This window comes from Manis javanica, chromosome 3 (genome assembly GCF_040802235.1).
Source record: "Manis javanica isolate MJ-LG chromosome 3, MJ_LKY, whole genome shotgun sequence".
NCBI lineage: Eukaryota > Metazoa > Chordata > Mammalia > Pholidota > Manidae > Manis > Manis javanica.
Genome location: NC_133158.1, coordinates 164,851,943 through 164,866,400, shown reverse-complemented (window position 1 = coordinate 164,866,400; position 14,458 = coordinate 164,851,943). Strand labels below are relative to the sequence as shown.

General features: G+C 48.7%; 1 protein-coding gene across 1 annotated transcript in view; it reads left to right on the top strand.

Moving 5' to 3' along the window:
* Positions 1-12,223, top strand: part of LOC140848497 (uncharacterized) — a 58,503-nt gene extending 46,280 nt beyond the window's left edge. The window contains exon 2 of the mRNA XM_073232302.1: positions 5,735-12,223. Within this exon, the coding sequence (XP_073088403.1) occupies positions 11,515-12,174 (660 nt within the window). The 5' untranslated portion in view covers positions 5,735-11,514 and the 3' untranslated portion in view covers positions 12,175-12,223. The remainder of the gene's footprint in view (positions 1-5,734) is intronic.
* Positions 12,224-14,458: the final 2,235 nt, after the last annotated feature.

The following is a 14,458-nucleotide window of genomic DNA, read 5'->3' as shown; positions in this document are numbered from 1 at the left end:
CTGGAGAAAAAAGAACTGAGAAAGGACTTTGGGTGCCCTGGCAGTAGGGGTCATAGCAGTTTGGGCAAATCAGTTGATGAAACAGATTTTAACAAATATTTAATAATCCAGGGGAGTACACATGTACTTTTCATTTTTCCTGATGTCTAATCCTATCTAATCAGAGTGCTGTGATCAGCTCTAGCTACAGAGGGAAGTTGGGATACCTAAGGAAAAAGCACACTTTTAGTGACTTAGAATTTTCCAGTTTTCCAAATTAACAGGATTCTGGGAAATATCCTCATTTAATTCGGAGCAGACAAAAGGTTTATGATCCTGCCACAATGTTTTTCTCTCTTTTTCAGTTATCTTTTTCTCACTGTGTTAGTTATGTGTTTATCATGAAGAAAATCAATGCACATTCCAGTCAACTCTCTGAAACAAAGGCCTTTGTCTGTCTTGTCTTCACCAAAAAGTACGTGAACAGACAAAAGGTGATTATTGGGGACAGCTGCCTTGCTCTCAAGACACCCTAAGTAAGTACCAGCCAAATGGAGGATGGGCATGTGGACAGGGTCAACAAAAGGTACGTGACGTGCCAGCCTTCCTTCACTCACTGGGCCGGCTGGTGGGGGTCAGGTGCAGGTGATGGACGCCTCCTGCCGCCACGGCACTTACTGCTCTGACTTCGGTTTCTACCGTTCTTTCTCCTTACTCATTCCACACCAGCCACATTGGCCTTTGGCTATTTCTCCAACACCCCAGATTTTTAAAATTAAAAACAGTACTTACTGTTTCCTGTTAACATAGGTCCTCTCACGAGATAATGTGCAGGGACAGAGAAGACAAGTAGTGATTCTATAGCATCTTACTATGCTGATGGACAGTGACTGCAATGGGGTATGTGGGGGGACTTGATAATGGGGGGAATCTAGTAACCACAATGTTGCTCATGTAATTGTATATTAATGATACCAAAATACAAATAATTAAAAGAAAAAAAGAATGTGCAGTGAGCCTTCCTGGATTTTCTCACTTAAGCCAGTGGGCTGGGACTATCCATTCAACTTCCCTTACTGTGTTGGAAGGAAAGCCTTCCACCTACTCCTCGGAAATAAGGCTACTCTAGTTTCACTTTTGATTACTTGCACATATGTAAAAAAATCAAACCCCACTGCTAACAGACTATCTGTCCTTTGGCACATAAACTCTGTCCACTTGGGACATAGACAGACTGACCCAAGCCTCAAGTCCACATCCCCATGTGCAGACCAGGAGTACAGGTGCCCTGGAAATCAGGTGAGTGTTCCTGGCCAGGGAATCAAAGGTGGTATCAGCTCCTGGTCAGCTGGTTGAAAAATGCACATAGCCTCCGGGGAGAGGCTGACATTTCCTCTTTGCACAGAGTATTTTGGGTGTAGCAGGGCAGCCCCCTCTGGCCTCAGGTGGTCTGAGGCCTAGAAGCTTCTTATTCCATCCCCAAATCCGTCTGAGATTCCTTTAATTGAGGACTGAATTTCAGTTTCAAAATGGCACGCCAACTTATAGAAGGGAGAGGAGATCTTTAGGACAGGTCTCACCACGTCCACGTATAGAGCTCTGACTCCACCCCCTTCCCCTCCCCCTTCAGGGACCCTGGCCCTGCCCAGTGCTGGTCAGAGACAGCTTCCCAGCACCCAGAAGCCCTGAGCAGCCACTAGCCTCATAAGTTGGGGGTGGCCCAATTAAGGAATTTCGTAACAACTTCACGACCAAAGTCCTACTTCAGGGTCTTTGCACCTGTTTTCTGTTCGCCTGGGAAGCTCCCCCAACCCCTTATTCTCAAGGCTTGCTCCTTTCCTGCAAATGTAAATTCCCAGGTGTTCCTTCTGTGATCATCTCACCTATGTTTCTATGCCCTCCCCCCCCCCCCCCACACACACATGCACGCACGCACGCACGCAAATTCCTTAATCCCTGGTTCAGTTTTCTTAGAACTTTCACCATCTAACATATTATATACCTTTCTTTTTTATTTGGTTTATTATTATCCCCTTTTCCCCCACTAGAAAGTATGTTTTAGCAGAGAGGGTCTTGTCTGTTTTGTTCACTGTTTTACCCCTAGGATCCAGGACAACATCTGGAGTGTGCATAATGGGTCCTCAGTAAATATTTGTTGAATACGTGAATGGGATTCCTCTGGCTGCAGAGGGGTAGGGGTCCCAGAAAGTTTGCTTAACCTCCATAGCAGAGGTGTGGTAGCACAGGCTCACGTTCACCCCGGGCCGTGTGGATGCTTAGAAGAAGTCCTAAAGCAGTGCTTGTCAACCCCACTGAGGATCAGGATCCCCAGAGGAACTTGATGCAGACTCAGCTGCCCTGGCCCCAGGGGTTGGGACTTCAGGGGTAACACGATACCCCAGGAATTCTGGTGAAACTTGGGTCAAGGGTAGAGACTGGCTTCCTGACAAGTCCTGCTCATGTCTGTTAAAGAGTGTTTGTCTGCAAACGCTAGTAAGAGACTGGCTAATGTGAGCAGAAGGGAATCTGAGACGTGGGCATGTAGGTGGAAGACTAGGGAAGCCGGGAGAATCTCACCAGGGCACTGGTGGGAAGAGCAACCTCTGCAGCGGCTCACCCCACTCCCACCCGGGAGCTCTCTGTCCCCGCCTTGCTTCCTCAGGCTCTGGGGAGCACTGGATTGGCCAAGCCCAGGTGACAGGTCTGTCCTGGTCGGGCCTGGAACAGGAAGAGGAAAAGAAATACAATGCAAGCACATGTGCGATTTTTAATTTTCTAGTGCCACATTAAAAAAGGTAAAAAGACACATGTGGAAGTATTTTTGACATCATATTTTGTTTAACCTAATATACTCCCCCCTCAAAATCCAGAGTATATTTTACATTTACAATACAAATTTGGAACCTAATTTTTTAATGAAAATACTTAAACTGTAAAAAGCTAACTGTATGTAAATTGCATAAAATTTATATCTGAAAAATTAGATTCATATACTCAATTGTTCCAAACATAATTACAAGTTTTCAAAAACTGAACTGAGCATCAGTTTTTAAATGTAAATAAATTAGAGGGGAGGTCCGACATGGTAGCATAGGAATATCCTGAACGCGCCTCCTCTCATAGACTCACCAATTTCACAGCTGCAAATGGATTATTTCCCTCTGAAAAAGAGCTGAAAACTAGATGGAACTGCTCTCCACAGCAAAGGATAAGAGGACCACAGTGAGAAGGGTAGAGAGGCACATATACAATCTCGCAAAAACCCCACCTCTGGGGCAGTGAGACATAATAGGGAGGGTTCTCACCAGAGAGTGCTTCTCCTGGAGGAGTGAGGGGTCAGTGCCCCACATCAGGCACCCCAACCCCTGGGATCTGGGAAAGATAAGCCTCCACAATATCTGGCTTGCAAACTCAATGGGGCTGATGTCCAGGAATTCCAAAGTGCTACAGGAAACAGAGATTTTTCCTGTTGGAGGGCTCATATACGGTCTTTCTTGCCCTGAGACCCAGTGAACAAAACAGCAGTTTGAAAAGCACCTAGACTATATGAGAGGGGGATTGATTTGCTGATTGGGGGGCATTGGCTGGAAGGGTGGGGGACAATTGAGCTGGTCCCTGGAGATTCAAGTGCTGGCGAATGCCACTGTTGCATGCTCCACATAGTCTGCTAGCACAGACAGGCACAAACTCGGACACAGCACCTTTCCACTGTCTTGCTGGGACAGGTAGGGGTAAGCTGTCATGGCACTTGCTAAGGCCAGATAGCGTGGGTATTAAGCACTCCCTGGATGAGGCGGGCAAGTGAAAACTCCTGGAGTTTTCTCACTCCCTAGCTGAAGTCTGTGAGTACAGATGATTGCAACACTCTCCCACCCTGCACCCTGGCTGGGGCTGACAAGCATGAGTAATCATGGCATTCTCCTGCACCCAGCCTGGAGCTGGTCCTCAGGACAGTACGCACACATAGGCACTTTCACATAGCATGCTGAAGCCCACTGGCACAGGAAGGCAATACATTTTCCTGTGGCCTTCTGAAGCCACTAAGCATGCCCCACCTGCCACATGCCACTAAAGCCAGTGGGCACATGCAACCCATACATGGGATACCCCTTGATCACCTGACCTTGGTAGACAAGAGGGCTGGCATTCCAGAGCTCCACAAGACTGTAGCAATCAGAAAGACAGTTCTTGTCAGGCTATCAGACCCAGGGCACTGCTGCTTCTGCATACCCCCCGTCTTCCCCCAACTTTCTTCTTCCTTCTCAGGACTGCTTTGGCTATTCTTTTGGGGTCTTTGTTGTTTCCATGTGAACTTCTGAACTACTTGTTCCAGTTCGTTGAAGAATGCAGTTGGTGATTCGATAGGGATCGCATCAAATCTGCATATTGCTTTGGGCAGGAGGGCCATTTTGATGATATTAAGTGTTCCTAGTCAAGGGCATGGGGTGAGTTTCCAATTGTTAGGGTCCTCTTTAATTCCTGTGATGAGTGTCTTATAGGTTTCAGGGTTTCGGTCTTTCACTTCCTTGGTTTGGTTTATGCCTAGGTATTTTCTTCCTTTTCTGATGCCATTGTGAATGGAATGGTTTTCCTGATCTCTCTTTCTATTAAGTTCACCGTTAGTGTATGGGAAAATCACAGATTTCTGTGCATTCAGTTTGTGTCCTGCGGCTCTGCTGTATTCCGGTATCAATTCTAGCAGTTTTGGAGTGGAGTCTTTCGGGTTCTTTTTAAGTCCAATATCATGTCATCTGCAAACAGTGACAGTTCGACTTCTTCTTCACCAGTCTGGATTCCTTGTATTTGTTTGTTTTGTCTACTTGCCATGGCTAGGACCTCCAGTACTATGTTGAAGAACAGCAGTGAGAGTGGGCATCCCTGTCTTGTTCCCGATCTCAGAGGAAAAGCTTTCAGCTTCTCACTGTTCAGTGTGATGTTGGCTGTGGGTTTAACATATGTGGCCTTTCTTATGTTGAGGTACTTGCCCTCCTGACCCATTTTGTTGAGAGTTTTTACCATGAGTGGATGTTGAGTTTTGTCAGATGCTTCTTCAGCATCTGTGGAGATGATCATGTGGTTTTTGTCCTTCTTTTTGTTTATGTACCACCTCTTCTTTATGCATTCCTCTACTGACGGACATTTCCATTTCTTGTCTACTGTAAATACTGCTGCGATTAACATAGGGGTGCATCTGTCTTTTGCCAACAGGGCTGCTGCACTCTTAGGGTAAATTCCTAGACGTGGAATTCCTGGGTCAAATGGTATTTCTATTTTGACCTTTTTGAGAAACCTCCGCACTGCTTTCCACAACAGGCGAACTGACTTTGGTTCCCACCAGCAGTGTAGGAGGGTTCCCCTCTCTCCACAACCTTGCCCACGTCTGTTGTGTGTCTTCTGGATGGTGGCCATCCTGACTGGTGTGAGGTGATATCTCATGGTGGTTTTAATTTGCATTTCTCTGATGATTAGCCACGTGGAGCATCTTTTCATGTGCCTGTTGGCCACTTGAATTTCTTGTTTGGAGAAGTGTCTGCTCAGATCCTCTGCCCATTTTTGATTGGAGTATTTGCTTTTTGTGTGTGGAGGCGCCTGAGCACTTAAGACGTATTTTAGTTGGCAAACCCTGATCGGATATGTCATCTTTGAATATATCGTCCCATTCTATAGGATTTCTTTGTTCTGCTGATGGTGTTTTAAACAGAATGGTATACCCCCTCCCATTTCATTCAAATTCTTAGTCAATTTTTTTTTTCAGGACACCAACCCGTCAAGAAAACTGGAATGAAGACGAGAAGATGTGATGCAGGAACATCGAGCCTAAACTGAGAAGTGAGATGGTGGAGACTGATAGTATCTTTCCATGTGCTGCTTTCAAGGTTCATAGGGAGAAAAACGTTGCCACGGAGATGAGGCCTGGGATGTGGCAACAGAATAGAGACTCCAGATATTAACCCAAACACATTTGGTCAATGTAGACATGATAAAGGAGCCATGGACATACAATGGGGAAATGACCGTCTCTTCGACAGATGGTGCTGGCAAAAACAGGACAGCTACATGTAAGAGAATGAACCTGGATCACGGTCTAACCCCACACACAAGAGAAAGTCCGAAATGGATCAAAGACCTGAATGTCAGTCATGAAACCATAAACCTCTTAGAGAAAAACATAGGCAAAAATCTCTTGGACATGAACACGAGCGACTTCTTCATGAACATATCTCCCCGGGCAAGGGAAACAAAAGCAAAAAGGAACACGGGGGACGAAACCAAGCTGAACAGCCTCTGTACAGCAAAGGACACCATCGATAGAACAAAGAGTTATCCTGCACTATGGGAGAGTATATTCATAAATGACAGATCTGATCAAGGGGTGACATCCAAAACACATAAAGAGCTCACGCACCTCAGCTGACAGAAAGCAAATACTCCAATCAAAAAATGGGCAGAGGAGCTAAACAGATTGTTCCCCAAACAAGAAATTCAAGTGGCCAACAGGCACATGAAAAGATGCTCCACGTGGCTAATCATCAGAGAAATGCAAATTAAAACCACCATGAGATATCACCTCACACCAGTCAGGATGGGCACCATCCAAAAGACACACAACAGACGTGGGCAAGGTTGTGGGAGAGGGGAACCCTCCTACACTGCTGGTGGGAACCTAAGTCAGTTCGTCCATTGGGGAAAGCTGTGTGGAGTTTCCTCAAGGAGCTCAGAATAGAAATACCATTTCACCCAGGAATTCCACTTCTACGAATTTACCCTAAGAATGCGGCAGCCCGGTTGGCAGAAGACAGATGCACCCCTATGTTAATCGCAGCACTATTTACAATAGCCAAGAAATGGAAATGTCCATCAGTAGAGGCATGCACAAAGAGGTGGTACATACACACAATGGAATATTACTCAGCCATAACACTAAAACAGATCCTACCATTTGCCACAACATGGATGTAGCTAGAGGGTCGTATGCTCAGTGAAATAAGCCAGGCGGAGAAAGACAAGCACCAAATGATTTTACTCATATGTGGAGTAAAAGAACAAAGAAAAACTGAAGGATCAAAACAGCAGCAGAATCACAGAACCCAAGAATGGAGTAACAGTTACCAAAGATAAAGGGACTGAGGTGGATGCCTGCAAAGGGAGGGATAAGGGTGGGGAAAAGATAGGGGGCCTTATGATTTGCATTTACAATGTGGGGGGGGCGTGGCACAGGGGAGAGTTGTGCAACACAGAGAAGACATATAGTGATTCTACAGCATCTTACTACGCTGATGTACAGTGACTGTCATTGGGTTTGTGGGGGGTGCTTGGTGAAGGGGGGAGTCCAGTAAACATAATGTTCTTCATGTAACTGTAGATTAATTATAACAAAATGAATAAAAATAAAAAAATTAAAGTGAGAAAACAAAAATGGTTTCCCAGCTTACTGTGTTGTGTTCTTTATATACCAGACACAGGACCCAAAACGAGACCAAAGAGAAAATCTGGGCTGGTAGGCCCTGTACGAATGTGGGATGTTCCTATGCTGAAACCTGGTGGTACCTTGCCTACGCTTTCTGGGAAGCAAAGAAAGAAACTGCCTGCTAGCTAGAAAGGGAAGTCATGCGGTCGGACCCCTCCTCAGAATCTGTCACCTGCCTGGCTGGCTGTAGAGGTCCGAGCCGTGGCCAAGGTCGGACCCCAGCCCTTCTAAGATGGCGCTCACATTCAGTAATGGCACATCCCACGCATCCGCTCTGCCAAGTAGGAGAATCCCCCTCCCAGACCTTATAAGTAGTTCCGTGCTCGTGCACACTGCATGATTTCCGCCCTGTCGCCAATAGAGTTAAAGGTCACGCATGCTCTCCCCTTTGATTGGTCTAGGAAACATATATATAGGGGTAGTTAGTAGTAGGGGGAAGGAGAAGCCAGCAGAAGGAGAAGCCAGCAAAAGGAGAAGCCAGCAGAACCAGAAACTAGCGAACCAGCCTGCAGAGACAAGAGAAATAAGCTAGAGAGAAACTAAAAGAGCTCTAACTCATACTTGACTGCGTGCAAGCTGCAATCTTTCTGTAACACCGCCTGTGAGAAGAAATTAAAGCTGATTGAAACCGAACCAGGTCTCCTGTGATCATGTCGACTCGACCCACGGGAAGCGGGTGCGATAGCTGGTGCCGACTCCGAGCTCCATGCGTAAGTCAGAGCTTTCTTCGCGAGACACAACCACCCGACAGAACTGGCGACTGCGGCCAGTGGACTCCATTCGGAAAGATCGCCAGAGAAGCCGCCGGAGAGGAGGAGGGTGAGTGGACCAACGAGCAAAACGAAAGTAGGGTTAGAAAAGGCGAGAGTGAGCAGCTGTGGTGGGTGTTCCTGTCTTGTCTGATTGTCATAGTGTTCTTTGTTGTACTGTTCTTTATTGTCATGTATGGAATGAAAGGATGCCGGTGAAAGTTCGCGAGGTAGCGACAAAGCAATAAAAGTTCGCGGGATAGCGATGGATGCAATAAAAGTTCGCGGGATAGCGACAAGAATACCCCTTACCCACTTAAAATTTACCAATCTCCCTGTAAAAAATGGGATCTGAAGTGTCTAGACTCAGAGCAAAGGAGCCTTTAAGGGCGCTCCTGAGAGCAAACGGCACCCCATTAAAAGCAAAACCGCAAGAGCCTTCCTCCACACAGTAGAGAGACATGCTCAGTGGTTCCTAGATGAAGGAAAAATCACCTCACTGCCTCCAGGCATTCTCAGCCTGGGGAAAACCCAAACAATTAAAAACTGACAATGGGCCAGCATATACATCCAAACCATTCCTCAACTTCTTAAAAACACTGAATATCACCCACACCACAGGAATCCCCTACAACCCTCAAGGACAGGGTATGGTGGAACGCACACACCTCACCCTCAAGAGTGCATTATATAAACAAAAAGGGGGAATAGGGGAAGACTTCAGATCAGCAAAAGACAAACTAAATCTTATTTTATTCATAAAAAAATTTCTTAATATTGGACAAAAACTGCTGCAATGCCGCCGAACGCCATACACAGCAGAGTCAGCTAAAAGATTTACCAAAAATCCTACGAAAAGACTATTAGAAGGGAAATGGAAAGGCCCGGATCCAGTACTAATCTGGACCCGAGGCTCTGTTTGTGTTTTTCCACAGGACCAGAAAAACCCCATCTGGGTACCTGAACGGCCGACACGCAAGCTCGAGGGCCATGAAGTCAGAGAACGGAGCCGCGCTGATCCTGATCCTGGTGGGAATCACATCAGAAACCATGGCGGAGACGAGAGAATTATGGGGAATGGTGAAAGCATGGCCAGTACCACCCCCTCTCATTACCAACGAGAGCATCTCAGACGGAAAACTCCACTGCAACCAGAGTAAATGCTTCCTGATAGAATGCTGGGACGCAGACAAGTACCCAATAATGCTGGTAATGCGTGTTCCAACATACATCCCTATGCCAGTGAGGGAGCAAGAAGCAAACATCCCGGTACTACTTAGGTATCAGAGAGACTGGAGTTTCAGCAAGCCATCGCTATTGCAGTAGCAGCTTCAGTAGCCGCCGCAGCCACAGCCACTGCAGCCCTGACTATCTCCATCCCTACAGCCGAGATATTGAATGGTCTGTCAAAGGACACTGAGACAGCCCTGACACAGAACACACACTTGAAGAATGGCATCGTCCTAGTGAACCAACGAGTGGACTTGTTGCAAGAACAAACAGACTTATTAGCACTAACCTGGCACCTCAGATGCATCCATTCCTATACCAGACTTTGCGTTTCTAGCATCCCCTTTAAGAACCTTTCCCGAGCAGCCAACCTGTCTAGACACTTAGGACAACTATTAGCTACAAATTGGTCTAGTGAGCTTGAAGAACTTACCGCACAGCTAAGGCTAGAAATAATGAATGTTAGCTCCAATGTAGTACAGACTATAACTATAGCAGAGTTAGCTAATACAGCATTTAATTTAGTAAAGGCCGGGTTGGGAACAGCAACCCAAGGAATACTGATGGTTTTGGGGCTCCTCCTGCTTGGCAGAACGATATGCTTGATGCAGCTCAGGCAGCAGCGCGACAAGAGAGTGTTGCTTCAGGCCATGGCTGCCATAGAAGAGGGTGCCTCCCCCAGAAAATGGTTGGAGATGCTGGACTCGTAGCCAGTGACGGGTAAGATCAAAGGCCATGCATATCGACCTAAGAGAGGGAGCAGACCATTAGATGTCTGTCACCCAATGACTGGTAAGAATGCAAAAGGACCTCTGACGACCTAAGGCAGGCAGAGTCCCTTTAAACCCCACCTCTTTTCATTTTTGTTTAAGAGAAAAGGGGGAGATGTAGAGGTCTGAGCCGCGGCCGAGGTCGGACCCCAGCCCTTCTAAGATGGCGCTCACATCCGGTAATGGCACATCCCACGCATCCGCTCTGCCGAGTAGGAGAATTCCCCTCCCAGACCTTATAAGTAGTTCCGTGCTCGTGCACACTGCATGATTTTCGCCCTGTCGCCAATAGAGTTAAAGGTCACACATGCTCTCTCCTTTGATTGGTCTAGGAAACATATATATAGCGGTAGTTAGTAGTAGGAAGGAGAAGCCAGCAGAAGGAGAAGCCAGCAAAAGGAGAAGCCAGCAGAAGGAGAAGCCAGCAGAACCAGAAGCTAGCGAGCCAGCATGCAGAGACGAGAGGAATAAGCTAGAGAGAAACTAAAAGAGCTCTAACTCATACTTGCCTGTGTGTAAGCTGCAATCTTTCTGTAACACCGCCTGTGAGAAGAAATTAAAGCTGATTGAAACCGAACCAGGTCTCCTGTGATCGTGTCGACTCGACCCACGGGAAGCGGGCGCGATAGCTGGCCATGGCAGAGAACGCATGCCTGGCTCCAGGCCTCCCAGAGAAGATGGGAAGGCCCGGGGCGAGGGCGGGCCATGTGCCCTGGCGGACCTGGCCTCCGGAACCGCGGGGGGGGTGGAGCACAGCATTGGCCACTGCACCCCGGATGCTGGATGCTGAGCGCAGGCAGAGCCGGCACACCGGCGGGCTGAGCTATGACAGACGCGGGCACTGCGGCCCTGAACGGTCTGCATGGTGGTCTCGCTGGCCCAAACACCTGCACGGCCCTCAGTGGGCAGTCTCGGGGGCAAGGGATTCTACTGGGTTTGGCATTGCGGCCACGCCCTGTGACCTTTGGCCAGGGGCTCCTGTGGGCCGTGCTGGTGTGCTCACGGCAGTGGGGGCCCCGTGATGCATTCCCCCTGGGTGACATCACAGTTGCCCAGGCTCCTATGTGATGCATCCCCTGGCTGACCAATCAGAGGTCACCCTAGCTGAGCAGATCAGTGCGAGCTTGGCCTGAGAAGGAGTTAGAAGCTCTCCCTAGCTTCATATGCTATTCTCGTGCCTGCCTCAAACGAAGGACTAACTGACACGACGCTGCCCTTGTGGGCTGCTTTTGTCAGGTCCCCACCGGCCCGACGCAGGGCCGTGGAGATCATAATAACCGCCGGCCTCGGGCCAGACTGTGACGTGGAGGACAAACATATGGAGGTAACATCAACCTCCCGGGCCATCGTCTTCTGGTCCCCACTGGCCCCACGCCAGGACGAGGGCATCATCACAACATCCGGCCTGGGGCCGAAAAGTTATGTGGAGGAAGAACCTATGGACACAACACCACCTGACAGGGCCATCGTCTTCCGGTCCGCACCGGCCCCATACCAGGCCGTGGGTGTCATCACTTCCGCTGGCCTGGGGCCGGACCCGGATGCAGAGGACGAACCTATGGACACAACACCACCCGACCGGGCCATCGTCTTCCAGTCCGCACTGGCCCCATATCGGGCCGTGGGTGTCATCACTTCCGCCAGCCTGGGGCCGGACCCTGACGTGGAGGACGAACCTATGGACACAACACCACCTGACCGGGCCATCGTCTTCCGGTCCCCACCGGCTCCACACCAGGCCGTGGGTGTCATCACAACCGCCGGCCTGGGGCCGGACCCAGACCCGGAGGATGAACCTATGGACACAACACCACCCAACCAGGCCATTGTCTTCCGGTCCCCACCAGCCCCATGCCAGGCTGTGGGCGTCATCACAACCGCTGGACTCCTGGCCCCCTCCCATAACATCCTCACGGACCCCACCCGATGCTGCACGTGGCACCACTGCTGGAGTCAGCCCTACCCCCGACGATGGTGAAGGGCTGGGCACACCACCCCGCTCGAGGCCGTCTAGAGCCCCCCTCCCCCTGCCCCAGACAAGGCCGATGTTCATATCCTCCTATTCATTAAACTCTTTCCCAAATTGTGTGTGTGTGTGTGTGTGTGTGTATTGTATATTCGCACTAAACCCTGTTCTTGCTAATATGCCTCTGCTCTGTTTACTCTTTCACTCAGCTGCAGAGGAAGGACTCACAGACATGAGTGATAATGTTTTGTGCCACACCTAAAGATGCAACATGTCCCATGCCCCAGTGACTGGGATGTGGAGGTAGCCGTGTTTTATGACTGTGCACGCTCGACGCGTGGTCTGCGTGCTGAGGGTTTAAGGGATGACAACCCAGGGGGAGGCAAGTCCAGAGGAGGGAGGTGGGGTTGGCTTACGAGGCCCCTTCCCTCTTCTCTGCTACTGCTCAGGTAGCAAATTCCTGCTGTGACACACGGAACCTCTCTGTTCATTTTGGTTTTGAAACATGTTTAGTTCTGTGTGTGTGTGTGTGTGCGTGAGTGTGTACCACTGCCCGTATCGGTCTAAAAAGTAATAAAGGGACACGCGATAGACCGAACAGGTTGCAAACAGTGACCAGAAAGGGTAAAGTTTTTCACTAGCTTCTGGGGATTTCCTTGCCATGTGTTTCTATACAATTTTAAGAAGATTTTGCTGGAAATGTCGCTGGGACCACTCTGAACCATCACGGTAGTTAAGGTAATAAGCCAGGACAGGAGAGCAGCAAAGAGCACCCACAGTGTGTCTCCTATGTATCAGGCCAAGCGCTACATGCTTTACTTCTACCACCTCACTTCATCTCACCATGACTGACGTGGGATGACCTTACGCACCACCTTCATACATGAGCAAAAAGTTACCTCAGAATCACTTCCCTTCACAGAAAATCAATAAATTCAAGGACATAAACATTCCTAGAATTCCGGCCACCACCACCCAACTCTTTACGCTCAGCATCCTTTCAAATCCAACAGAAACATAGCTCTAAATGCTATACGATTCCATTTCAGATAGACCTCACTCCCATCTAAATGCCGAAATGCACTAAAACTCCACCTACACCTTGACAGCAGAGGGGAGCAGTTTCCCCAGGAGCTAGCTGGCCTGCCACCTCAGTGAGCCCACGGGCCACTAGCCCACAGCAGCCCTGCGTGTCCCCAAGAGGTGGCTCACCTAACCTGTGACTACACATGCTCTCTTGGAGATGGGCAGTCAAGCAGGGCCACCGAAGTGACATCGGCGCGCAGGCACAAAGACCTACTACTGGGCATGCACCTGCCTCAGCGCCAGCAGGCCAGCCACCTCAGCAAGCCCACGGGCCACTAGCCCACACCAGCCCTGCGTGTCCCCAAAAGGTGGCTCACTTAACCTGTAACTACACATGCTTTCTTGGAGATGGGCAGCCAAGCAGGGCCACAGAGGTGACATCGGTGCGCAGGCACACAGACCAACTACTGGGCATGTACCTGCCTCAGCGCCAGCAGGCCAGCCAGGGTGACCCGTGTGGGGCCTCGGATCTGCCCCGCAACTCACGCAGCCAACCCAGCAGGGCCAGCCCCAGGGCAGAGCACCCGGAGGGTCCCCACCCGCACCGGTTAGAGAGTCCAGGTGGCCACCTACCCCCAGCGGACTCGTGCCACCTATCCAGATGTTCCAACCCATGGCCACTCCTCTCAAGACCGAAAGACACAGCTAACTCACAGAAACGAACACAAGGAATCAAGAATGAGAAGGAGACAGAGTAATCACTGTGCGCCTAGTGACAGTATGTTGATAAAAATGGGCAAAATAAGTAAATAAGTAGATACATTAGGTAGATGGATAGATTAGATGAGACTGATAGATTCATGGAGATGACGGATAAGACAGGTACAATGATAGATTAGATAGATGATATAGATACACAGAGAGATTAGATAGATTAGACAGACACATTAGATAGCTGATAGATTAGGTGGACAGATTAGACAGACACCTACAGACACATACAGATAGATGATAGGTAGACAGATTGACAAGATGACGGACTAGATAGATGATAGATACATTAGACAGATTAGATAGATGATATAGATTCATACAGATTAGCTAGACACATTGATATAGATACATATAGATGATAGATAATAGACGGATAGGTGATAGATTAGGTAGTTTGGATAGACAGACACATAGATGACAGTAGATAGATGACAGTAGAGAGATTAGATAGATAGATAGATAGATAGATAGATAGATAGATAGATAGATAGATAGA